The 27463-nt window shown below is 39.4% G+C and overlaps 2 protein-coding genes across 6 annotated transcripts in view; one reads left to right on the top strand and one right to left on the bottom strand.

The window, feature by feature from the left end:
• The window catches only part of LOC106068973 (uncharacterized), a 129901-nt gene that overhangs the window by 52995 nt on the left and 49443 nt on the right, over window positions 1-27463 (bottom strand). For all 5 annotated transcript variants that reach the window (XM_056012337.1, XM_056012335.1, XM_056012334.1 and 2 more), the window contains exon 4: window positions 1780-2701. In XM_056012337.1, coding sequence (XP_055868312.1) covers window positions 1780-1931 — 152 coding nt within the window. In that variant the 5' untranslated portion in view covers window positions 1932-2701. The remainder of the gene's footprint in view (window positions 1-1779; window positions 2702-27463) is intronic.
• Window positions 11923-13389, top strand: LOC129923066 (protein PRQFV-amide-like). The gene is made up of 2 exons (XM_056012026.1): window positions 11923-12794; window positions 12879-13389. Exons 1-2 carry the CDS (start codon window positions 11923-11925, stop codon window positions 13387-13389), a joined length of 1383 nt encoding a protein of 460 aa, XP_055868001.1.

Below are 27463 nucleotides of genomic sequence, written 5' to 3'. Positions count from 1 at the left end.
TAATTCGACCTGCGGGCCATTTAGATTTCCGACACTTGTGTCGCGGGCCACATGACGAAAAAGTACAAAGAAACCCGTGGATCTAGTACTTTCATTAATTAATTTGATAATTTAAGCTCATCTTTTTATTACGCGTCGAAAAAATGGCTTCGATTCTCTACTTAGACTCTACTTAAACTTGAGCAGCATTGAGGCTAACTTGACCACCGCCATATTGGTCTCATAATAGCGTCTATATATTGCTGTTTTTTTTTTTAATCAGCCACACATTCTTTTTTTAAACAAATATGTGGGCTTATTATCGTGTTCCATAAGAAGTATCCGTTCACTTTTCCTGGTACATATTAAATGCCATGGTGCCAATACATTAGAGAAAAACACAGGGCCCTGACATAGGGATATTCTACACTTTGTGTCGTCGTTTCAGAGGGCCGATGGAACCACGTCGCGGGCCGGATGTGGTCCGCGGGCCGTATTTTGGGCATCACTGCTGTGAAGGTACCCATTTCAAACAGATGATGTAGAGTCCATCTCTTTCTGTGGCCTACGGTTAACAAGTTTGGCATGCGGCCAGCACAAGGGCCAACTGCTTTTACGTTTACTTTTAGATGTGTTCCCTCTTTTCAAAGGGCGTGGTGGAAAACTGCTTAGTTTCCGAACCGAGAGCTCCAAGGTTCGAATCTTGGTGAAGACTGGGAATTTGAATATTCAGGATGGCCTGTGTCCACCCAACTCTAATGGGTACTGTAAGCTGTAAAATTATTGTTTTTTCATTTCGACATGTGAATAATACAATTCTCCTTGTTCACACTTTCAACCTTTATAAATTAAATCAAGGATTCAAAACGGGTCGGTATAAGTTTGTATAGAGATAATTAACTGACGCATATTAAAAATAATTACAATAATACAAAGACATTGCCTTGAAGTTCAGAAATTAAGGAAGACTGTAGCTTTTTTTGGGACGGTGCATATTTGCTGAGAGTTGTTTCGCCACTGTTAAATAGTTTTAAAATATACCAATACAAAGCTTGTCTAAGGGAAAGAACCCTATATCACTAAAAAAAATATAGAAGTTATTTACTTTTTTCGATGTAAAAAAATTATTACAAGTTGGTTTATTTTTAAATCGATTCATGTTAGGCACAACATATAATCGTTTAAGGTTTCAACGTGATCCGAGATTGTACTATTACTTAATGGGACAAAACTCAACATACTCAGCCAAATCTGTGGATACTGAAGGATGTGTTTGTTGGTCAAACACAAATAATTAATTGCCAGTAACTAATTGAAACTTAAAACAAACATACGTTGTACCTAACAAACCATGAATCAGTTTAAAAAATTAACGAATTAGCCTATTAATTATTTTTAACTGGTTACTTTAATTTGTATCAAACAAGGGAAACAATTTCTACATTACTGAGATATATAGTTGTAAGTGCGGAGTTCTTTCCCCTAGATAAACTTTTTTTTTAAGGATTTGAAAAAATGTACTTTGCTTGTTTACATTTTGCTAGCTCTGTTAACAGTGACACTTAGAGATGAATGTATGAGCCCTGGGTAATGTTGACTAAATGTCACACTATGACTGACAATGAACACAGTGACATCGTACTTCGGTCTGTCACATAGTATCTTAGTATCTCTCGATTAGCAGGTTAAATATATAGCTAGAATAAGCTAGACATTGAAAATGGTTAACTATTTCTTTTTTTAAACAGAGAAAATTTGTATCATGAATACCGAAGGAGAAAGTGATCAAAATATATTTACCTTGCATTGTTTAAAGTGAAGTCGTTTCCATTAGGTCTCGCTGGAGTTAAAGTTGATGACAGAGAGGCTGGTACACTACCAGAGTTGGCAGCGGTCGGAGCAGACGATGACGTGCCGCTGCCTTTATTATTGTCTCTCCTCAGGGCGCCCATATTGGACGCCACCAATGTGCGGGCGACTTTGCCGCACGACTTTCAAGCGTGAACGATTGCGACTTTGCCGCTGGCGATGTGTTTGTCGCCGAAGAAGCACGGCGGTACAGGATCAATCAAGTTTTTTGGTTACCGCTTTCTGCGTGTATGTCTCTCTAGCGTGTATGTCTCTCTCTAGCGTGTATGTATATATGTGGAACTGTGTTTTTAGCGTATTTCTTCCATCCACAGACGTGAGTACTAAGATGTCTGCTTCCTGGGGGAGGGGGGGGGGGGCGGAGGCGGATCTGAGAGCGAGACTTTCTTGGCACCGGGGAACACTGCAGACGATGCCAGACACGAGCCGACAGGTGGCGCTTTTTAAGCCGCCCTTACCCTACCCCTCCATCTCTCGGCAGTTACAAGCCTCAGGTTCGCTTTCCCTCCCTTACCCGTGCACCAACCACCCAGCAAATGCCTGTTTCCGGTTGAGGCGGTGAGCGATAGAGATCTGTATTCTTGCTTTCCTTTTCTTGTGATGTCTTTTCTTTTTCTTTTAAACTTTCTCTTTTTATTTTTTTTCTTCTCTATCTATCCTCCCTCCCCCTTTTTTTTAAGTCTCTTCTTGATGAAGTGATAGATGAGCACTGGGTGGGTCCGAACGCGCTCCAATAACAACAAGCCCAGAGCTATAGACGAGCATTGGTGGTTGATGTCGTTGGTAGATGTAGTTGGTTAATGATGGTTGATGTTGGTGTTCAGACGTAAGAAGATGTGGTCTTGTTTAGAAGCTGTGGGGCAAAAAAAAAATAATCATAAAATAGGCAACTTTTCGAAAGTACAAAAATACTTTTAGCACCAAAAAGTTTATACTGTAAGAAATAAATATAAAAATCATCTTTATATATGCACTAGCATTACCTACAAACACATACACGCTAAAATGGGTAATGAAGTACCTGAACGAATACTGTTTTTATACACAAACACACACACATATACACACTCAGATGGAGGCGCGTTGGCTAAGCGGTAACGATCCCGGGTTCGAATCCAGTGAATTTTTATTCCGGGTTCTTGGGCGCCCCTGGAGTCCACACAGCTTTAAAGGGTACCTGACATTAGTTGGGGAGAGTAAAGGCGGTCGGTCGTTGTGTTGGTCACGTGACACCCTTCTCAACCGTGGGCCACAGAATCAGATGACCTTTACATCATCTGCCCTTTAGATCACATAATACGTTGTCCGTAAGCCCTTTGTTGTTTTTTCACTTGCAAAAAAAACTGCCCACATTTCAACCCCCCCCCCCATTTTTCCCTCAGAAAATAGTCCTATCTCCGAGTATGTTTCGTTTTTTTCAGCTGACGCCACGATAAAGTCAAGAAATGGTAACTCTTTTATTTGTGAAAGTCGGACTAGAGTTACCCCACGTAACTTTCGCGGCGACAGAGCACGACAAAACAAAAAGAGGGGGGGGGGGGGGAGAACGTGTAATCTTTCTCTTTATGTATTCTATATATATTTGACTAAATTTATGTGTGTATTTTTTTTTTACACACGTCAATATCTGGTGTCATTAAAATAGTTGCATGTTTTTTCTGTAGCTTTGTTTTGATTTTGCCCCTTCATATTGCCCTTCGTTTCCTAACCATGGCCACGTCTTCACATATATTGCGTGGAGTCAACAGGTCTTTCAATGTGGTCGAAATTCCTGCGTCAGGTAACTGTTTTAATTTCTATCAGTCGCATATTTCTGGGGGAAAATGTCATCGACGAAACTGTTTCTCTCGAACTTCGCAAGATGGCTGTAAGCTTTGTTTGCGAACATCGGGATAACTATGGCGACTCCGTTGTTCTTACGGAAGCATAGTCACACACTCTGCTCGACAAAACTCTGCCTACATGAATACTTCCAGCAAATAGCTGCGTATGCTACGCCGCGGGTCGACTAGTACAAATATAAAGGCCCACAAGTGGAAACTCTTAAATACATTCCTTAAGCCCGTAAATTGTAGTACCCACTCATTGAATTTTACAAACTCCCGTTTGGGAAAGGCAGATAGTAATTTTTTTTACGGTCTGTCAGTCACATTTGTGTGCAAAAATTAAAAACTAAAAATAGATTTTTTAATTTTTTTTTTTTTTCAATTTTTATTGTACCATTTTTAAAACAAGATCGGAGAATATATAGTACTATATATGAAAATTCTCTTTAATAGTTGGTTAGTAAATACCTGATAGTGTAATTCTTCTTTTTCATCCAGAAATAGGGTGTTGGGGGTCAGGGATATCTGAAATTGTGTTGATTGTTCTGGAGTAGAGGATACTTGTATCATTTTTCTGTCTTTAGGGGGTTCATTGGTTAGGTAGTATGTCTTTAATATTAAATAATATTTCTATTACTATGATTATATTTTTAGGTTAATCACTTTTCAATCGTTTATGATTTAATACTTGTGAATTATGATAACTTACAAATAAAAACATAAAAAAAAAAAAAAAGCCACAAAATAGGCAAGATGGCCCATAAAAGCGGCACATAAAGCCCAAAAAAGAGGCAAAGAAAAGAGGCCTAAGGCCCAAGGATTCCTATGATGATAAAGCTAAAACTGAATAGCGCAAATTCTGAGGTTTCCTTTTTTAACAAAAAAAAAAAAAAAAATTCATCTTTTTCTATATTTACACCAACTTGTCTGGACAATGCTTGACCTAAAAGACCATTAGTTGTTTTTTTTTTTTTGATGCACCTTTTTTTCTGTTTAACCTTACTAGGGGAGATAACCTTACGAGGGGAGGTAACCTTTCATCCTGTACTCGTTCTTTGTGATTTAATATTAGTGAAATGTGAGAACTTAAAAATAAAATTTAAAATAAATAAATAAAAAGCCCACAAAAGAGGCAGGAGAGCCCCAAAAAAGAGGCATATAAAGCCCCCAAAAAGAGGCATATAAAGCCCCCAAAAAGAGGCATATAAAGCCCCCAAAAAGAGGCATAAGGCCAAAGGATTCCTATGATGAGAGAGCTAAAATTGAATAGCGCAAATTCTGAGGTTTCCTTAAGTAAAAAAACAAGAAAGAGAACATATAGAACACAGGTATCTGTACATGTGTCTACAATAGCCATGATGTCTACAGCCGGAAAAGAGGACAATCAAATGAACTATGAACAATATTACTTTTCACGAGAGACCATGAAATTTGTTTTCTTTGTTTTCTGACCATGTAAAACCTTTTCGAGCTACTGAATAAAAAAAGAAAGAAAGAAATCCTCACCATCAAAGACATGGACAGAAACTCTTCTGTATGCGTATGCAAAATAATAAAAAAAAATCATACCTGAAAACAATAAACTGACTGCGTGCGCTTAAAGAGGACAATAAATACAACGTACTGTGAACTTCTACTAAGGACGTTGGGATATTTCCTCCCCTTCAACTATCTGTTGGGGCGCAACCCAAGATCTGTTGACCTTTTTGTTCATTACTATTCCTTTGCCTTGGATAGAATCTATTTCAGTGACAGGTTCGCCCATTCTTTATATTATCTTCCCATCGCTTTCTCTGTCTGACTTCTTCTTCTTCCTGGTACTGTTCCCTGAAGGAAGGTCTTTATGAGCCCAGAGAAACTAATGTTATGGCCATAACATTTTAGTTTGTGTTTTTTTTGGACAGTGGTCAGCAGGTCATCGTGGGGAACCAATAGCCGTTGCGATCTTATTTCTTATCGTTTCTGCTCGTAGTAGATAATAAAGCCGCAGATGATTTGTGGCGATGCGATCAGGGACACACATTCAAAATGTATGTGGGAAGGGTGTTCGAGAGGCCAAGTACGCTTGGCTTGGCTACCTGTGAAGGGGGCTCAAAGTTCGACACCTGGCCAGAGCAGAGTTCTAGCAGCACGGATAATCTCACCCCTCTACTCCACAAATGAGAATGACCCATAGCGCTCTGAGCATGCTATAAGCATGAAAGTAGCGCTATATAAAAACTATAATTATTATTATATGCTTTCCCCTCTTTCAGGTTTCCACTGCCAGGAATCGATACTTTGACCTAATTCTACTTATTTCTAGAAAAAGGGGTCAGGTCAAAGAAGTTGCACAAGAAGTTAACAATAATTTATCAATTAGAGAAAGAGGTCAGGAAAAAAATTCCATTCGTCAGTTTCTGGAAGGTGATAGCTACGAGAAATATTTGGGACAGCATTTTCTCTTATTCTAGAAAAGGCGATTTAAAGGAGATAACTTGGGAGAAAGCGACTTAGTCGGGGTCCCTACTAAGTAGTATCAGAGTAAAGTTATATTAGTACTAAGTTGTATCAGAGTAAAGTTATATCAGTACCACGTTGTATCAGACAAATAATATATCGGTACTAAGTTGTATCAGAGTAAAGTTATATCAGTACTAAGCTGTATCAGAGTAAAGTTATATCAGTACCACGTTGTATCAGACAAATAATATATCGGTACTAAGTTGTATCAGAGTAAAGTTATATCAGTACTAAGTTGTATCAGAGTAAAGTTATATCAGTACCACGTTGTATCAGACAAATAATATATCGGTACTAAGTTGTATCAGAGTAAAGTTATATCAGTACTAAGCTGTATCAGAGTAAAGTTATATCAGTACTAAGTTGTATCAGAGTAAAGTTATATCAATACTAAGTTGTATCAGAGTAAAGTTATATCAGTATTAAGTTGTATCAGAGTGAAGTTATATTAGTACTAAGTTGTATCAGAGTAAAGTTATATTAGTACTAAGTTGTATCAGAGTAAAGTTATATCAATACTAAGTTGTATCAGAGTAAAGTTATATCAGTATTAAGTTGTATCAGAGTAAAGTTATATCAATACTAAGTTGTATGAGAGTAAAGTTATATCAGTACTAAGTTGTATCAGAGTGAAGTTATATCAGTACTAAGCTGTATCAGAGTAAAGTTATATCAGTACTAAGTTGTATGAGAGTAAAGTTATATCAGTACTAAGTTGTATCAGAGTAAAGTTATATCAGTACTAAGTTGTATCAGAGTAAAGTTATATCAGTACTAAGTTGTATCAGAGTAAAGTTTTATCAGTACTAAGTTGTATCAGAGTAAAGTTATATCAGTACTAAGGTGTATCAGAGTAAAGTTATATCAGTACTAAGTTGTATGAGAGTAAAGTTATATCAGTACTAAGTTGTATGAGAGTAAAGTTATATCAGTACTAAGTTGTATCAGAGTAAAGTTATATCAGTACTAAGTTGTATCAGAGTAAAGTTATATCAGTACTAAGTTGTATCAGAGTAAAGTTATATCAGTACTAAGTTGTATCAGAGTAAAGTTATATCAGTACTAAGGTGTATCAGAGTAAAGTTATATCAGTACTAAGTTGTATGAGAGTAAAGTTATATCAGTACTAAGTTGTATGAGAGTAAAGTTATATCAGTACTAAGGTGTATCATTGTAAACTTGTAACAGTACTAAGTTGTAACAGTGTAAAGTTGTATCAGAGTAAAGTTGTAACAGTATAACTACAGTGTCTCTAAGCAACAGTATTCTGTGGTTTTATTACCTCAGTATATGTACAAGAATTGTATGTGAACTTGATTCTGACTTTAGAATCTATGCACTGTTGACAGTATAGAGTTTGAAAAAGTTCATTAGTAGAAGGAAAAACAAAGTAGCGACGTTTCTTCTTATCTTATCTTATATAATACAGACGTTACTTCGGTGTGTTTTAATCACTTTCTATTTCCCAGGCAAGTGTTTCTCTTTGTGCCATTTTAAATATAAATAATATTTAAAAAAAACAAAGCTGATCTATACTGAGAGAAATTCGTCCTCAAAACTGTATCTACCTTCTTCTTTTTCTTCTTCTTCATCGTTCTTATTGTTATGTTGGAGTGTTCATATGACTAGACCAATACATGAGATGAACTGCGCAGTGGTTTCCAAATCAGGGAGCTCTCCATATAGTTTTCTTTCTATTGGGGTGATTTGGGGCCAATGTCTTATACGGGCCTCTTGGTAGAGAGAGCAGTTTTGGAGGACATGGTCGGCATTCTCTGGTGATACTCCACATGGGCAGATTTCACTGGTTCCAATTTTGAGCTTCCGGTACATGTGTCGTCGCATTCTGTTGAGTCCGGTCCTGAGTCGAAAGATTAGACGTTGGTCTTGTCGGGATAGCTTATAGTAAGCGTCATCTTTCTTGTGATTTGGATGAGAGCTCGTCCATTTCTCATTTATTTTGTTTACAATTAATTTCTTCATTACTTCTGGATAGAGTGCAGAGTTTATTTGAGAGTTAGTTCTCCCACTCTTGGCGAGTGTGTCAGCCTTCTCATTTCCTTCTAGTATCTACCAATAATGTACAGTTCATTTTCCTTATTCGATATGAAACAAAATAATTACCATTAATTAATTGACTAATTGCGTATTTTTGTTTATTGATTCAAGTTTTTCTAGATACAATAAATAATTTTTTAAAGTTTCATTTTAATTAGAGAATGCGTGAGAAATAGCGTTACAATGGTTTTTTCAGGGGACTAAAGCCAACAATTTTAGCCATATCTGTAATAGTTGCTATTAAACTAAAGAATGAATGACCAGTAATTAATTGTCTAATTGGATACTTTTTTTTAAAAAAAATTGATTCATGTCTTGTCTATGTCAATGAATAATTGTGCGAAGTTTCAGCTTGAGCCGAGAATAGGTGTTAGAGAACTAACGTCTACACACTTTTTACCAGACAGAGTGAGTTGATTTAAGGTTTGTAAAAACTTGGATTATTACATCATTTACATAGAATGTCTTCTGAAGTCACGTGTTATTAAGAGAGAGAGAAAGAATCAAAGAGAGGGGGGGGTGGGGTGAGGGGGTGGTGGAGGAGAGAAAGACCTGCTGTGTGTTCATTTACTGAACCAAAACACGCCGTGTTGTTGTGTGTTCAAAGTGAACCTGACTTCGTGTTGACGACATCTCCGCACAAGCAGGCATGCGCACAGAGGTGATGAGATAAACATACAACAAAAGAAAACAAAAAACCCAGAAAACCTTCAAAGAAAGGGAAAGAAAAAGACAGAGAGCCAATGGCACGGTGGAGAGAGGGGCCTAAAACCTGCCCCCGAAAGCCCCCCCCCCCTCCTCTCCCCCCCCCCTTTTCACGTGCTCTGGTGTCTCTGGTGTCTGAACATCAGGGCGCCAGTTTTTTAATTAAAATGTATGCACTTCGTTAAAGTACAACAAAACGGTGAACAGGCTGTGTGGAAAAGCAACAAGGTCAAGTCGGGGCGACATCAGCCCTTGGTTTGTGAAGGGGTAACACACTAGAGACCTGGGGGGAGAGGGGGGAACAGAATAGTTTTAAAATAGTGACCAGTAGAAGTTTATCGACTAACTACAATTTAAAATAAACTTTGTTGGTTGTTTTTTTTTTCAATTATTTTTACAAAGCTTATATCAACTCACTCTGTCTGTCTGTCTGGTAAAAATGTTTGAATATATTTTTATCTCCCATTTCCCATTCTTGGAAAAAGTCGAACTTTTGCACGCGTATTCACTGTCACTGACATGAATCAATAAAGGAATAAAAAATTAGTTTAATTACTTGGTGATTAATTATTATGCTTGATATCGAAAAAAGGGAAATAAATGCTACTTAACGAGAGGTGCGGATGTGTATATGGATTTAATCCCATAATTACGTTTTGACGTTGTTTTTTTTCTCCACTTCACAATCTCGGATTGAGTTAAAATTTTTGTTTAATTATTCATAGTCGGTGACAATAAACGAATCAATCCAAAAATTAACAAATTTTTAACTTAATTAGTACTATTTAATTTTGTTTTATTATTTTTTTTTTAATCAGAAAGAGATAAATGGCAGCAGTTAGCGTTTTTTTCCCTTACAGAAGCTTTGCTGTTAAAAAGGTATCCTTTTTTTCTAATGCTTGTTTCTATATTGTACTTGTTTTTTTGTTGTTTTTTTATGGCGCTTCTGTAGATCGCCCTTCATTGCCTTCTGATCCAGGTCTCTTGAATCTTTTAAACATATGAGGTGGGGGGTTGGGGGGTTATTTGGGGGGGGGGGAGGCTTTCCGCGCTTCCCTTAGGCGCTCAGCAAACACAACTCACCTAGAGTAAAGATTCAAAACCTGGCCTTATAGATAGGTAGCCAAGCGGTTTAGGCTACTCAGTATAACAAAAAAAAAAAAAAACCAACCAATAATAAAAAAACAATATAATAGGATAAATATGTTCAATTCTATCCAAGAGTTGGATCACACATTTTTCAAATCATTTTCTTCTTGCAAGCTACCAGGAAGGAATCAAATCGAAGTCTGCCATTATTTTAAGACATGCGCACAGACTGTCACATACAAGCTCGAATACGCACACATAAACAAGAACACGCATCTAAGCGTAGTGTAGGGGAGATACACACAAACACACACATACACACACACCGTGTCTAGGTGTAATAATAAATGCAAAGTTATCATGGAATCCCCCATATTGATGAAACTAAAATGCTATTTAACTTTAGTGAGGCCAATATTAGAATATGCATCCTCTGTTTGGGACCCCTCAACTCAAGAAAACATAAACAAAACTAGAACAAATACAAAATAGAGAAGTGAGATTTATAACGAACGAATACTCAAATTGGATTAGAGTAACACCTTTAAGTAAAATCACTAAACTTATTGATACTTCAGGACAGAAGAATACAAAGTAAAAGTAGCTCTAATACCTAAAACACTAAACCATAACTTACAAATAGCTCTAATACCTAAAACACTAAACCATAACTTACAAATAGCTCTAATACCTAAAACACTAAACCATAATTTAGAAATAGCAAAACAAAACCTAATGAAACTCAGAAAGACACAACGATAGAGGCACATTTCTTATTCCATACGCTAGAACAAATTCGTGCAAGTGCTCCTTCTTCCCTAGCGCCATTAGAGATTGGAATGGGTTGCCTGAATCAGACCAACGATTTAGCGGAGTTTAAGGCATTAATTAACATGCATGACTAAATTGACACATGAAATTATCTTCTTTTTGATGCAACGCCTGTAATATATAAGATAAGATGCACACGCACGCACGCACACACACGAGTGCTTATTGCTCACATCGAAATTCGACAAAATGTATGTTTTGTTTTTTTTATGTCTGGCCTTTCATTTCATCTGCGTCAGTCTTGGTGGTACTACTGGCTGTCAGCTGCTACAGAGAGATTTTTGTTTTTAAATCTTATACTCGAGCGCTTTTAAAAAAAAAATTGGGTTGGGGGGGGGGGGGGGGGGGGGGGAAAAGACCGTTTCACGTCATAATTTGTCTTATCTCGAGTTGTGTCCCCTTAGACCTGGGGTTGTTTTCATTAAATTTTTTTTTTAGTGGAGAAGAGAAAGAATGAGAGAGAGATGGAAAGAGAGACAGACAGACAGAGAAAAAGAGAGAGATAGAAAGAGAGACAGAAAGCCAGAAAGAGAGTTAGACACAAAGAAAGAAAGACAGAGAGAGAGAGAAAGAGAGACAGACAGACAGAGATAGAAAGACAGAAAGAGAGATGGACAAAAAGAAAGATAAACAGACAGAGTCAGAGAGACAGAACAAGAGAGAGAAAGAGAGACAGAAACAGAGAGAAATAGAAAGACAGAAAGAGACACAAAAAAAAAGATAGACAGAGAGATTCAGAGAGACAGAAAAAGAGATAGATGAAGAAAAAGAGATATAGAAACTGAGGGTTTTTTTTGGGGGGGGGGCATTAATATTCTGGTGGAAATAAAAGGAGGGGGGGGGGGAGAGAAAGTAGAAAATGGGACCGTTAAAAAACAAATTGAACAAAAGGAGAAATCTGATGTCTGATGGTGCCTTTCAGTTCCCTAATTAAGAGCGGGAAATGTGTGGACAAGGTTTGGATGAGATAACGACATACTGACATTGCCGTTTGGCTCTTTTTGACAAGGCTCATCAGAACGAGGCCACATATTGCCCGTAAAAAGAAAAAACCGTAACCAGCATGAACATCCCCAAGTCGAGTGTCTCCAGAGACTGTAGACCATGTCCTTGGAAGCTGCACAGTTCATCAAGAGGCCCCAACAAGACCCCGGCCTTCGAGCCTCAGAAGCTGCACAGTTCATCAAGAGGCCCCAACAAGACCCCGGACTTCGAGCCTCGGAAGCTGCACAGCTCATCAAGAGGCCCCAACAAGACCCCCGGACTTCGAGCCTCAGAAGCTGCACAGCTCATCAAGAGGCCCCAACAAGACCCCGGACTTCGAGCCTTAGAAGCTGCACAGTTCATCAAGAGGCCCCAACAAGACCTCGGCCTTCGAGCCTTAGAAGCTGCACAGTTCATCAAGAGGCCCCAACAAGACCCCGGACTTCGAGCCTCGGAAGCTGCACAGCTCATCAAGAGGCCCCAACAAGACCTCGGCCTTCGAGCCTTGGAAGCTGCACAGTTCATCAAGAGGCCCCAACAAGACCCCGGCCTTCGAGCCTTAGAAGCTGCACAGTTCATCAAGAGGCCCCAACAAGACCTCGGCCTTCGAGCCTTAGAAGCTGCACAGTTCATCAAGAGGCCCCAACAAGACCCCGGACTTCGAGCCTCAGAAGCTGCACAGTTCATCAAGAGGCCTCAACAAGACCCCGGCCTTCGAGCCTTAGAAGCTGCACAGTTCATCAAGAGGCCCCAACAATACCCCGGACTTCGAGCCTCAGAAGCTGCACAGTTCATCAAGAGGCCCCAACAAGATCCCGGACTTCGAGCCTTGGAAGCTGCACAGTTCATCAAGAGGCCCCAACAAGACCCCGGCCTTCGAGCCTTAGAAGCTGCACAGTTCATCAAGAGGCCCCAACAAGTCCCCGGCCTTCGAGCCTTAGAAAATGCACAGTTCATCAAGCGGCCCTGAAAAAACCCCGGCCTTCGAGCCTTAGAAGCTGCACAGTTCATCAAGAGGCCCCAACAAGACCCCAGCCTTCGAGCCTTAGAAGCTGCTCAGTTCATCAAGAGGCCCCAACAAGACCCCGGACTTCGAGCCTCAGAAGCTGCACAGTTTATCAAGAGGCCCCAACAAGACCCCGGACTTCGAGCCTCAGAAGCTGCACAGTTTATCAAGAGGCCCCAACAAGACCCCGGCCTTCGAGCCTTAGAAGCTGCACAGTTCATCAAGAGGCCCCAACAAGACCTCGGCCTTCGAGCCTTAGAAGCTGCACAGCTCATCAAGAGGCCCCAACAAGACCCGGACTTCGAGCGAGCCTTAGAACCTGCACAGTTCATCAAGAGGCCCCAACAAGTCCCCGGCCTTCGAGCCTTAGAAGCTGCACAGTTCATCAAGCGGCCCCGAAAAGACCCCGGCCTTCGAGCCTTAGAAGCTGCACAGTTTATCAAGAGGCCCCAACAAGACCCCGTCCTTCGAGCCTTAGAAGCTGAACAGCTCATCAAGAGGCCCAAACAAGACCCCGGCCTTCGAGCTTCCCCTGTTTAAAGACACTCGTAAAGAGCAGCCGGATCCTGACAACCACTGGGGCGCAGATAAACTCTAGATATGGAAACTGGTTTTCTGAACCTCCCAAATGAGATAACGAGAAGGAGGAAGGAATATGAGAATTTTGGGTGCAGACATATTTTATTTTTAATATATATAAGCATCTAATATTGAGGCAGCCGGTGCAGCAAAGTCAGCTCTAACTGAGACACGCGCGCCAATAAGTTATAAAATTTGCCAAGGTTGCTAAAAGTTGTAGACGGGGGGGGGGGGGGGGGGGGGGGGGACCGGAGGAAAAAAAGGGGGGGGGGGCAGTGGTTGTGTTGTAGCTTTAAACAGCTAGTACAACTTAACCTTTTCATGACGAACTTGAATAAACTTCAACAAACTTCTTTTTCAAACCAAAACATATAAAATACTTTTAAAAAAAAATCAAAATAAAAAAATTACGTATTTTAAGGTTACTTTTATCAATTAGTTAGAGTCAGTCATGTCATTAAATTTGTAATAGGTCTAGACAAACAATTAAAAAAAAAAGCATTTATTAAATAAATAAAAATAAAAAAAAAAGAGGACGACCTGACTTCGAACTTGTGGGCTGAATCCTGCTCAGGGTTCTCAAGCCAACGCGGTAACTACCCTACTATGAAAGAGTCTAGTGGAAGATTATATAGTATTATAGTTATTCGTTGTTTCTATTTCAGGTTTGGGTTCACTAAGCCTGAGAAGGCAGTCTAATATAAAGGGGACTAATTCAGCTTATTACACCACTTCAATCAAGTACTATTTCATTCCTTTGTTGGAGATACCAAACAAAGTAATTTCTTACCAATAGTTTGGTTATTTTTATTATTATTATTATTATTGATTCTTGTGTTGTAAGGTTAAAGAGACGATTGTGCCAAATTTCAGCTTGATCCGAGATTGGGTTTGGGAGAAATAACGCGTACAAACTTTTTACCAGACACACAGAGTGAGTTGATTTAAGCTTTGTAGACTAGGATCATTACATCATTTACATAGAATGTCTAAGGAAGTCACGTGTGGTCAACAGGAAGTCAACAGTATATACACAGCTTCCAACTTCAATTTAGATATATATTTTAGAGAGTTCCCGTACCAGACCTTGCGATCTATAAGGCAGATGATGTTGACGTCATCTGTTTCTGTGGACAACGGTTAACGAGCAGGGTGTCATTTGGCCAGCACAACGACAAACCTCCTTTACTTTCCCAAGCTTAATTCAGGTGCTCATGTAGAATCACAATATTTAAATGCACTTCCAACAGTTTAAAAAAAAATACTTTTTTTTTAAAAAAAAAAAGGTTATCTAAGGGAAAGAACCGTTAATTACTGCCATTTAACTGAAACTTACCGGGTTAAGCTCCCTTTCTGCTATATAAAACACAATGAATTAATTAGCACTAAATGATTGATGAAATGGTTAATTTTTGGATTGATTCGTGTATGTCATCGACAATGAATAATTATGCAAAACTTCAACTTGATCCAATAACGGAAAGTGGAAGAAAAAATGGGTCAAAACAAAATAAGTGGATTAAATCCATATATACAACCACATCACTCATTAAGTAGCCTTTATTCCCCTTATGTCGATATCAAACAAAATAATTATTCACCAATAATTAATTAATTATTTGTATTGTTTCATGCCTTATGCTCAATAATTGAGCAAAGTTTTAACTTGACCCGAAATTGGAAAATGGGAGAGAAAACATGTTCAAACATTTGACTAGACAAACAGACGGACAGACGAACAGAGAGAGTTGATATAAACTTTGTAAAGACTAGTCATTCTATCACTCGTCCCCTCTCCCTTCAACTTTCCCACATCTAGAACCACGACTGTGACAGACTTTCTCGTGGTCACATCAGAATCTATTCAGCCAATACTAACATATTATTCGCTTTAGTTTTACTCATGGTTACATTAGAACGTAGAATGTACAACCCACACACGTGCTAAAAGGGGCAATGAAGTATCTGAACGAATACTGTTTTTACACACACTTACACATTCAAATGGAGACACTGTGGCTGAGTGGTAAAGCGCTTGGCTTCCGAACAGGGGGTCCCGGGCTCGAATCCTGGCGAAGACTGGGATTTTTTCTTTGGGGATTTTCAGGGCGCCTCTGAGTCCACCCAGAGGTAATGGATACCTGACATTAGTTGAGTAAAAGTAATTGCGGTTGGTCGTTGTTCTGGCCACATGACACCCTCGTCAACCGGGGGTCATAAAAACACATGACCTTTACACCATCAGCCTCTTAGATTACAATGTCTGAAAGGGGAACTTTACTTTTTGCACACACTCAATACACATAAACATGGTGGGTGTTTTGCAGTCGTCTGTATTAGATTCAAATGAAATATCCCTTACGTCAAATTAACTAAAAAAAACTTTTAAGAAAAAAAAAAAACAACATTAATGCGTCAAAATATATTTGTTGACTATGGCTATGAGTCAATAAAAAAATGTGTTTTTAAACATTTTCTCAAAATAACATTTTGTCCTAAGGTCGGAATCGGATTTGTATCATTTTCAAAATAAGCACAACTGGGGCGGACCGCACCAGACGTCACCGCCCCACGCAACGCAACTGCTGACGCGCAGCCTCAAAATACCGTGTTGCTGATGGAGAGGGGCAGATATATATGGATCGACATCGCGTTCCTTATCAGTAAGTTAAAAATTATAAATATATTTTGACCGTGTTTTTATATTATTATTATTATTATATTATTTTATTTTTATATATTTTTTTTAAGTTTAAGAAAGATTTTATGAAAAGAGCGGGAAAGAACAGGTACGAAACGAAACTGGTGAAGATTTTTATTAGTTATCAAGGGAAACAACTGTTGATAAAACGGAAGACGCAGACGATAGCTGCAACTACTGGGGAAAAAAAACACGGAATTTTGGCACAGATTTTAGTGTCATTTATAAATTTAAAAAAAATATGTTGGCTTGTGTGTGTGTGTACATGTGTATACGTGGGTGTGTTTTTGAGCGTCTGTATGTGTGTACCGAATGTCAATGTGTTGGTTGATCAAGCTGGGTGTCTGTGGTCATGCTGACTCCAAGATACCGGGAATCTGAGAGGCTGTCGGGGTGTTGTACTGCTCGGAAACAAGTTCGGATGATAAGCATCACGTGACTTGGAGATGTTTTGGAAGCAGATTTCAATATATTTACACTTAAGGAACGACAACTCTGAAACGAAAACCAAAATATTGAACTCCCAAGCAGAGTTCATGTTTCTTGAGCATGTAAGTTATAGACGGGTTAAAATACGAACAGTAATAATGTATGCACAGTGAAGATACCATTCTCAAAACGTATAAATCGTAATTTAAAACATACATCGAAAAGCATAGTATGAGTGGATGAATTATATCGAAATTTCCTTCACAAAAAAAAAACAAAACAAAAAAACTTTGCTCGATAAGCTCAGAAGTGATTTTGCGCAGGAAAAAAGGCAATGTGTGAGCTTTAAAGTAAAAGAGAATTGAGAATTCTTGTATACAGACATTTGTGGTTTCCTTTTTTTGTAGAGATCGAGCGGGCCCCGCGATAACTTGCTGGCTGTACACGGGCAGAGACTCTGGTCGTTTCGGGCCTTGGGCCCTCCTTCCAGGAGCTGTGCCGATAGGGGAGGGGGGCGATGGGAGGGTCAGCCTGAAAGAATGGACGTGCCTGTCAATGAAAGAGATTCTACCAAATGCTAAAGACAGAGCGGACTTGAGAAAGGAGGTCAACAGATCTTGTGTGGTTCCCCAACGGTCAATCAAGCTAAGGAAACAGGTGAAGGTAAATTTTTTTTTTTTAGATTCAAGAAGATCAATCACTGAGATTCAACGTGAGTTCTTTTTTTTCAGCCAGGAAAACAAATGACATCAGAGTTGAAGTCTCTTATTAACATGCACTACTAGATTAGCTCATGGACGTCATTATCTTTTTCGCTTAAAGGAACGTTTATAATTTAAACGATAAGATAAGATGATAAGATATAATAATGCATTTGTTGTAACAATTATAATAATAATCTTTATTATAGGAGGTCAACAGATCTTGTGTGGTTCCCCAACGGTCAATCAAGCTAAGGGAACAGGTGAAGGTAATTTTTTTTTTTTTTAGATTCAAGAAGATCAATCACTGAGATTCAACGTTTTTTTTTTTTTTTTCTGAGATTTATACTAATAGGAACCTAAATAAAGTAAGTTTTAGACGAAAAAAACAACAACATCTTACTAAATGCAGTTTATTTATTCAAAAAAGTCGTTTCACTTTGTTCTCAGAAAACCTGCACATCTTTTAAAGGTGGGTTGGTTAATATAGGGGAGGGGGGAATCGGGGTGGGCACCCTTAGAGGGTCGTTGATTGGTGGATAATGTTTATGTACAAAGCGCGAGACAACAGAAGTTGTGTTTACACCGGAAGACAGGAGATCGCGACTGCGCGGTGGTCTGCAGAAGACACTTGGAGGGGGAAAAAAGCCAGCAGAAGTGAAAACGCACAAGGGAGAAAAAAAAAGAGAACGGGGGGGGGGGAGAGAAGAAAGTTGATTGGCAGACTTTGTAAACTTGATTTGTTGCACTTTAGTCTGTCAAGAAGGGCTGAGCACGTACCTCCAACCTGATCTCTTAGAAACAGGATTTTTGAAACGCCTGTTCTGCGTTAGCCGTGTCATTTACTGTAATAACCACCTGATTGTCGGCAGTGGCGTAGTTAGAAATTTGCCATCGTTTGGGGGCCCTCTTGACCTCTTTGTGGCCCCTGCATTTTGCGTAACATTTATTTTAATATATAGTTCTCTTCATGGCTCAACCATTCATGACATCACCAAGAAGTCATGGAAAGATCACTCTTTTATTTCTACAAGTCGGACTAGAGTTACCCCACGTAACTTTAGCGGCGAGAAAAAAAAAAGGGGGGGGGGGGAGAACAAGTATTATTCACCCGTCACTAAATAGTGACTTAAACATTGTGGGTCCCTATACAAAACTGATTTCGCGGGGCCCAGTTTGGGTAGGGATACGGATAACAAGTGAAAATTACGGGTATTGCATAATGCCCTTTTTTTTTTATCGAGCGTAGTATTGGCGTTTTCCATATTGAATGACGCCCCATATTGACAATTTTTGTCTATATATTTCAGGACTTTTCGTATATTTTGCAATTTCAGGAGATTTCCAGGAGTTCCTGGTAAATCAGGAGGCCGCGGGAAATCTTATAAAATGGTTTAATTTAACAACTTACACTAGAATTAGCGCGGGTCCTATTAAAGTGCGGGGCCCACTGCAGTCGCATTGGTTGCAGTGGCCTAAGGCCGGCCCTGCAAAATAGCGGCGCTAGCTACGCCGTAGATCAACTAGTATTTAATATTTAATGTAAATAACACTCATCTGCCTTCCACCCTCAAGTTGGTCAGAGCAGGCTGGACTCAGAGGCGCCCAAATTTTCAATTTTGGAATCTTTTGAGTCCACCCAGCTATAATGGGTACCTGACACTAGTTGGGGAAAAGTAACGCGGTTGATCGTTGTGCTGGCCACATGACATCCTCGTTAACCGTGGGCCACAGAAACAGATGACCTTTACATCATCTGCCCTATAGATCACAAGAGGAACTCTACTTTACTAGAAAACATTTCTCTTTTTGTAGGTGACTTTCAGGGGCGGACCAAGTATGTTTACATAGATAGGGTAGATATATATAGATCCATATTGCGCACAAACTAAAATTTGAAAAATCACGCGCGATATTAATTTTTTTGTTATTTAACTTTTTTTTTTCATGGTTAAGTTTGCCATCAGCTTCAACCATTGCAAGGGTGCCGAGAAACGGAAATGGGTGAGAAGCGGTCAAGGCGCCCTGCCCCCCCCCCCCCACAACATCTGACTCTATTGATCTTGAAAAGGTTTGTATCTTCAAAGCCCTATATTAAACAAGACGTTTAAGTATCGCCCCTTGTGTCTGTGTGTGTGTTTCTGTGTCTGTGTGTGTGTTTCTGTGTGTGTGTGTACGTGTGTGTGTGTGCGTGTGTGTTACGAAGGTCACAGTTATAACCCATCAAAAGCGCATGTTGGAACCCCGACGTACCAATGTGGTTTAATTAGAATCGGGTCGTTTACATACAAAGAGTTTATATGTTGGCAGCCACCGAGTTTAGTCTGGGGCGAGGCCCCCAGAAAACAGGACTAGGTTCGAAAAAGTGAACTCTTAAATGTAGGAAATTAAAATAAAATTCTCTTGTTTTTGTTTTTTGAGTAATCTGAGTGTTGTTGTTTGTTTGTTTTTGAGTAATCTGAGTGTTTTTTTGAGTAATCTGAGTGGTTTTTTTTTTTTTTGAGTAATCTGACTGTTGTTGTATGTTTGTTTTTTTGAGTAATCTGAGTGGTTTTTTGAGTAATCTGAGTGTTGTTGTTTTTTTTTGAGTAATCTGAGTGTTTTTTTGAGTAATCTGAATGTTTTTTTTTGAGTAATCTGAATGTTTTGTTGTTGTTTTTTTGAGTAATCTGAGTGTTTTGTTGTTGTTTTTTGAGTAATCTGAGTGTTTTGTTGTTGTTTTTTTGAGTAATCTGAGTGTTTTGTTGTTGTTTTTTTGAGTAATCTGAGTGTTGTTGTTTTTTTGAGTAATCTGAGTGTTTTTTTGAGTAATCTGAATGTTTTTTTTTTGAGTAATCTGAATGTTTTGTTGTTGTTTTTTTGAGTAATCTGAGTGTTTTGTTGTTGTTTTTTGAGTAATCTGAGTGTTTTGTTGTTGTTTTTTTGAGTAATCTGAGTGTTTTGTTGTTGTTTTTTTGAGTAATCTGAGTGTTTTGTTGTTGTTTTTTTGAGTAATCTGAATGTTTTGTTGTTGTTTTTTGAGTAATCTGAGTGTTTTGTTGTTGTTTTTTTTAGTAATCTGAATGTTTTGTTGTTGTTGTTTTTGAGTAATCTGAGTGTTTTTTGAGACCTACACGCCATAGTGGACGGATCATGAACAGCGATCACTTTTTTCCTCACCTAGTGTTAACTCTTTCTCTTCTAATTAACGATACCATAGTTGATTTGACCTAATTAAATTAAATTAATTTCTGGTTTTATAAACTATAATTTGTGTTATTTAAAAAGAGCATGCATTCTCCTAAAATTCTATACCAAAAAGTAACGCTTTCTGATTACAAACAAAAATGTTATTGACGTTTAACCCTTAAAGTGCTGAACTGTTTTACAATGAGTGCAAACACTAGTCTGATGTTTAGAGGCTATCTACCACACGCGTTTTAAGGGTTAACCATAACAGGGTAGAATGCACATGAGTGAAAAATGGACAATTCTATCAGAAACGTGGAAAAAATAATTACGAAGATAAAGAGTTAAAGTTGGTATTTGGCCCGCACAGCAGACGACGACCGTTTCTTTCTTCTACCCTTTATGACAGGGTCGTTGAATTATTTTTTTTTTCAACACGCCCTCCACATCAAAAGTTTAAGGGTTTTACACCTCAACGTGGCGCCAGGGTCGAAACGATTAAGCCTATAGAGAAGCAAAACAGAACCACCGCTGGGGTGCCTAAAAACCGAATCCATTGCAATGGCGGAGGTGGAAGACTGCCAAAACAAATATATCGCTATTAACACGCCATTCCTAAAGGGAGCGTTTTATAACGGGCACCGCACGACTGATGTGGTTCAAAGAAGCAATATAGGAGGTCTCTTCGGTTTGCTCGGCCTTTGGCCTCGCCTCTAATTTGAGCGCCTTTGGTGATGAGTCATCTGTGATAGAAATATAACAAATTTACATCAGCATGGACCCCTCCCAGACAATTGTTTAGACAAGCCAATGGGGGGGGGGGGGGGGAACTCCAGAATTTCAGAATTACTGCGATTATAGGAACGAAGGATATGTTAGAAATGTCTCGCCTATACAGACACTTTGTGTATCTATAATATACGCCATACTTGTGTGTGCTACGTCGTACTTGTGTGTGCTACGTCGTACTTGTGTGTGCTACGTCATACTTGTGTGTGCTACGTCGCACTTGTGTGTGCTACGTCATACTTTTTGTGTGCTACGTCATACTTGTGTGTGCTACGTCATACTTGTGTGTGCTACGTCACACTTGTGTGTGCTACGTCACACTTGGGTGTGCTACGTCATACTTGTGTGTGCTACGTCACACTTGTGTGTGTTACGTCATATTTGTGTGTGCCACGTCACACTTGTGTGTGCTACGTCATACTTGTGTGTGCCACGTCACACTTTTGTGTGCTTCGTCATACTTGTGTGTGCTACGTCATACTTGTGTGTGCCACGTCACATTTGTGTGTGTTCTACGTCACACTTTTGTGTGCTACGTCACACTTTTGTGTGCAACATCACACTTGTGTGTGCTACGTCACACTTGTGTGTGCTACGTCACACTTGTGTGTGTTACGTCATATTTGTGTGTGCCACGTCACACTTGTGTGTGCTACGTCATACTTGTGTGTGCCACGTCACACTTTTGTGTGCTACGTCATACTTGTGTGTGCCACGTCACATTTGTGTGTGTTCTACGTCACACTTTTGTGTGCTACGTCACACTTTTGTGTGCTACATCACACTTGTGTGTGCTACGTCATACTTATGTGTGCCACGTCACACTTTTGAGTGCTACGTCATACTTGTGTGTGCCAAGTCATACGTGTGTGTGCCACGTCACGCTTGTGTGTGCTACGTCATACTCGTGTGTACTACGTCATACTCGTGTGTGCTACGTCACACTTTTGTGTGCTACGTCATACTTGTGTGTCACTGCCACGAAGCGCCAGTTCTATATTTGTATTTATTTATTGTAGTGACCTAGTTTAGGGTTAGGGATTAGGTTAATTTTGTAAATAAATAAATTGTACATTGTATTTAGCTACGGTAAAAAGTAGTGACGTAGTGAGACAGACGAATGACGTTGCAGAATACGGGTAGGCCTACATGATAGGAGAAGACTGTGGCTAGGGCTTGTAGAAAGATGCATATTGAACTGACTGCTAATTGAAACGGCGGATAGGTAGACAAGACGATCATCCCCATCTGTAAATAAACATCGGCTGAAGTCTTCAGAAGTATGTTATAGTTAATTGTTGTGTCGCTTGAATGTGTTCGGACTCGCATTGGAATAAGTGAAGTGGTATTAGACAACACACAAAATCCAAGACAAGATAATACATATTATATATATATATATATATATATATATATATATATATATATATATATATATATATATATATATATATATATATATATATATATATATTTAGAATATCCTCCTGAAACATTTGATCTTATTCTACAGCCTAAAGCACATTTTGTTTTCCTCGAGCTGAAGATCTGTTGCCGATAAATTGTCCTGTTGGAAAATGTCCTAAATAGCTTGTCAGTTTCAGGCAGTCTAACACAAATGAAGATTCTGTAAAACATGCCAACCCAGCATGCAGGGATTAAACTCGGGACCATCATGTCGTTAACTCCAAATCGCCTACAAAACTTTGTGAAAACGATTTTTTTAAATTGTAAAGAAGAAAAAAACTTAAACAAAAAAAAAAAAAACATCTATTTCCTATTACCTATCTTTTTTTCCTGATTAACGATACCATCGTTGATTTTGAACTCTTATTAGATTAAATTAATGTTTGACTTTATAAACTTGACTCCGACTTGTATAAAAAAAAACAGCAAGCAGTCCCCTTTAATTATATACCAAATAAAACATTTTCTGATAACAGACAAAAAAATTAATTAAAGCTTAATCATAACAGGGGAGTGAAATACGACTGATCAAAATAAAGAATCCCGTCGAAACGTGGAAAATAATGAAGGATAGAAAGATTTAACAACTAATGATTGTTCAATTTGGAAATAAAATACAAATGCACATTTATTTGCCCTGCCTCTAGTTGTAGACCTTGTAGCACAAAACTGCTGGTAGACAATTAAAACCGCTGTAGGCGTAATATATCTTTAACTTGTAACACTTGAAATAGCTTGAATAACCTCAATTGTGAGCAGAACCAAATGGAATTTTTGGTGGGAAGCGTGGTCGAGAGGTTTGGCTACCTAGAAGGAGGCTCGAGGTTCGACACCCGACTCGGGCCTAAAGGCAGCACGGAAAACCAACTCCTAGATACCCCCCTCCCCACCCCCCCCCCCACCCCCCACTGGTCCACAAATGAGATTGGACCAAAAGCGCTCCGAGCATGCTATAAGCATGAAAGTAGCGCTGTATTAAAGCTATAATATATAATATATTTAATACACAATATAGACACATTTTAACTTGAAATGAAATAAATGTAGTAGGCTTTAGTAATAATATAAAATGTTGTTTTTTTTTGAACAAAATCTAACTCATTACAAAAACACGTCTTTTCAGTCTGGCGTGCTGGAGTGGTCTGTCGTACCAACACAGGTGATGGCAATGCCACCTATCTTGCATCAATCACAACCAATCGCTAAAAATCTACCCACCGTCACCATAGGAACACACAAACACACACAGATAACGCTTGAATAGAGGTTTTGCAGAAAAATAAGTTAAAGAAGTTGCTTTTGGTTGCCAGATTTTTATTTTCACTCAGGGCTGAGACGAGTTTATGAATTTTAAGTTTTTTTCATAACCTCGGATACTAATGGTAACTCCTGGGCGCTGCAGAATCCCCCGGAAGTGACGTCATCCATTGAAGATGACCTGCGCTCAGGTAGAACATACAGTGTTGACATGTGGAGAAAAAAAAAGAAAGGGGGGGGAGGGAGGGGGAAGGGGTGTCTGTATGGACGTCTGCCACCAGGGGCGTGGGATGATGTTTTGTTTATGAATGAAGACAGGGCCAAGAGAGCTGGCCAGAAGAAAAAAAAGGGGAGAGGAAGGGATGGCGCCCCACCCCACCCCTCTCCCCGTGCCAAATGACGTCATATCGCGCAGAGCATCCCGCAGGTTGGTAATTTACCGGTTTAATTAGCGGTTATCATCATATCCTGTTTTGGAAGCCAGGCACTGGCGGAAGTGGGAGGAGCCGAACTGGCAGTGAAAAAATAACGTCATAAATTGTTGACTTCTTAAATATCTGTCCAATCGTATGTGGACCATGTGTTATACTACCGTTACGGCCCAATATACAAGCCTGAAGAAACTAGATCTATATACTCTCTACAAATAAGTTCATATCAGCTGTAGATAAATATGAATAAGTCTTTTAAAATACAATATTCTTATTTGTCATCTGTTGTTTTTTTATTTTTTTTCATTTTTGGAGATTTCTATTTTCATCTATGTCGGATTATTAATAAATATCTAGCTTTTTATTTCTGGTGTATCCGGTAAACAGAAAATAGGCAGCGTTGATAAACTATGCATTTTTTAAGGTATACGATTTTTTTTTCCGCCGTGGAAAATGGAATTTCTAAACTCTTAATAGAAAGTCGTTTATCTGGACGTCAACTATCCGAAATGTCAAATATCCGGACTGCCAAAGTGCAGCGAAACAGCGATCTTTCAATAAAGGCAGGCCTACTACGTCTAACGCTTTGTTCCCCTGTATATTTTAATTTTAACCGAATGTAATGTTTACGTACTTTGCGATACCCCCATTGGAATTTTATTGATATTGTCGGTGAAATAGACCGTTTACTATATTCCGAATTCGATTATCCGGACGAACGATTATCCGGACAGACACCGTTCCCAATCAACCCGGATAATCGGCATACTACTGTCAGTTTACATTGCTTAGTTTAGATATTTATTTCAACATTTTCCTTAACTCTTTCTCTCCGTAATTATTTACCACATTCTGGTGGAATCAACGTTGGTATCGTCAGTTAGGAGAGAAAGAGTTAACTTTCATATTCTTCTAATCTCTTACTTTGTTCTTTAGGTGACCTTATAGCATTGAGTGGAGTGCTTCCCTTATCCTAGCGTCGGTTGGACCATTGGGGCACCACACAAGATTTGTTGACCGCCTTCTCCATTCCTGTCTTTTGCCTTGGATAGAACCTCTTTCAGTGGCAGGCCTGTCCATTCCATTCTTTTATGTTGTCTTCCCATCGCTTTCTCTGTCCCTCTTCTTTTTTTTTTTCCTGGTAGTGTTCCCTGAAGGAAGGTCTTAGCAATCCCTGAAGACCTTGAGTTTTAGTTTCCGGTTGTTGTTTTTTTGTGTACACTAGTTAGCAGGTCATCATGGGGTCCGATCGCTGCAGTAACCCTGTCTCTAATCTCTTGGTTTGTGATGCGGTCTTTGAATGTGATACCTAGGATCTTCTGTATCCAGAGTGTAGATAGGAATTATCCATCATTTGGGGGCCCGGGTGGCTTGACCCCCAAATCCCTGTATTTGTCGTATTATTTAATATTCAATGTAAAAAATACTTATTTGGGGGGGGGGGGGGCTCCCCTTAAGTGGGTGCCCGGGGGGGGGGGATTTTCATATTCTCCTTCATTCCCCCCCCCCATCCTAGCTACGCCACTGTCTGTAGCATCTCAATTCCATTGCTAGAATTTTCCTCTCTGCAGTAAGCGTCCAAGACTCGCAAGCATATAAGAATGTGGCCATGACCAGGAAGCGCATCAGTATGACTTTGGTGACGAGGGCTATGATTTTGACATTATATAGCCCTCACATTTCCCAATATTCTTTTTCTTCTTTTCTGTTTTTTTTTTTTTACTAATTATTTAAATCACGTAAACGGGATGCAAGAGAAGAATACTGTATTTAGAGTTTAATCGTAAACATCCCGAATATGTATTGTTGCTGCCAAATCTTTGTTGTGCATCTAGAGTAAATATGTAAAATTAAAAATTGAACATTTGTAAGATGCAGGATAGTATAGCTTCAAAATCCCGAACCTAATCCAAGTATGCTTCGTGACTCTGCGCTGAACGGTCCCTGAAAACACATCTGCAATATGAAGCCTGATAGGCTCTTGTTTCCATGGACTCGACCGGAAGTGATGCAGCCCACAAAGAGCGTGTCCGAAATGTGTAAGGCCCCTAGAAGGGGGAAAACAACGTTGGACACTGCTGGACCGTTTTGGGCTAAATGGATGTCGACCAATGATTAGGTCTGTCACGTACATGTCGGTTACTTTGAAACGTTTCGGTCAAACCAGGGCGTCTCGGTCGGTCAAGAACGTGTCAGTCAGTGGGGGGGGGGGGGGGGGGGGGACGCGGGTGCCGGTCAATCACGGAAGGGATGGTCGATTGGGGACGTGTCTGTCAATCGGGAACGTGTTGGTCCTACGAGGACATGTCGGTCAAACGAGGGCGTGCTGGTCAGACGATGACATGTCGGACAAATGATAACGTGTTGGTCAAACGAGGGCGTGCTGGTCAAACGAGGACATGTAGGTCAAATGAGAACATGCTGGTCAAACGAGGACGTGCTGGTCAAACGAGGACGTGCTGGTCAAACGAGGACGTGTCAGTCTAATGAGGATGTGCTGGTCAAAACAGGATGTGCTGGTCAAACGGGGACGTGTTAATATTCTTAAGTCCGTTTCCTCTTGTAGGTATCATTAAGAATATGGTATACTGGTCGACCCACGGAGTAGCATACACCGTTATTTTGCAGTGCCGGTCTTAGGCCAATGCAACCTATGCGACCGCAGTGGGCACCGCACTTTCAAAGGATCCGCGCTAATTATAAGTGTAAATTATTAAATTAAACCATTTTATAACTTATATCAGATTTCCAGCGGCCTCCTGATTTACCATGAGCTCCTGGAAATCTCCTGAAATTCCAAAATATACGAAAGTCCTGGAAATATTCCGGAATTATTAAAATCTTTTGAAAACTCATACAAATCTCCTGAGATATATAAGCAAAAATTGTTATATTGGGGTGTCATTCAATATGGAAAACGCCAATCCTACGCGCGATAAAAAAAACGGCATTATGCAATACCTGAAATTGTGGAATCTAGTGAAAGAAGCTTCTCGCGCCTCAAACTAATGAAGAATTACTTGAGGTCAACAATTCTCGTAGATAGATTGAAACATTTGGTAATTCTTGCTATTGAGCTTGATCTATGTAGG

The sequence above is a fragment of the Biomphalaria glabrata genome, chromosome 15, assembly GCF_947242115.1.
Source record: "Biomphalaria glabrata chromosome 15, xgBioGlab47.1, whole genome shotgun sequence".
Lineage (NCBI taxonomy): Eukaryota > Metazoa > Mollusca > Gastropoda > Planorbidae > Biomphalaria > Biomphalaria glabrata.
The sequence above is the reverse complement of the archived record's forward strand: the minus strand, read 5'-3'. Positions and strand labels throughout refer to the sequence as shown.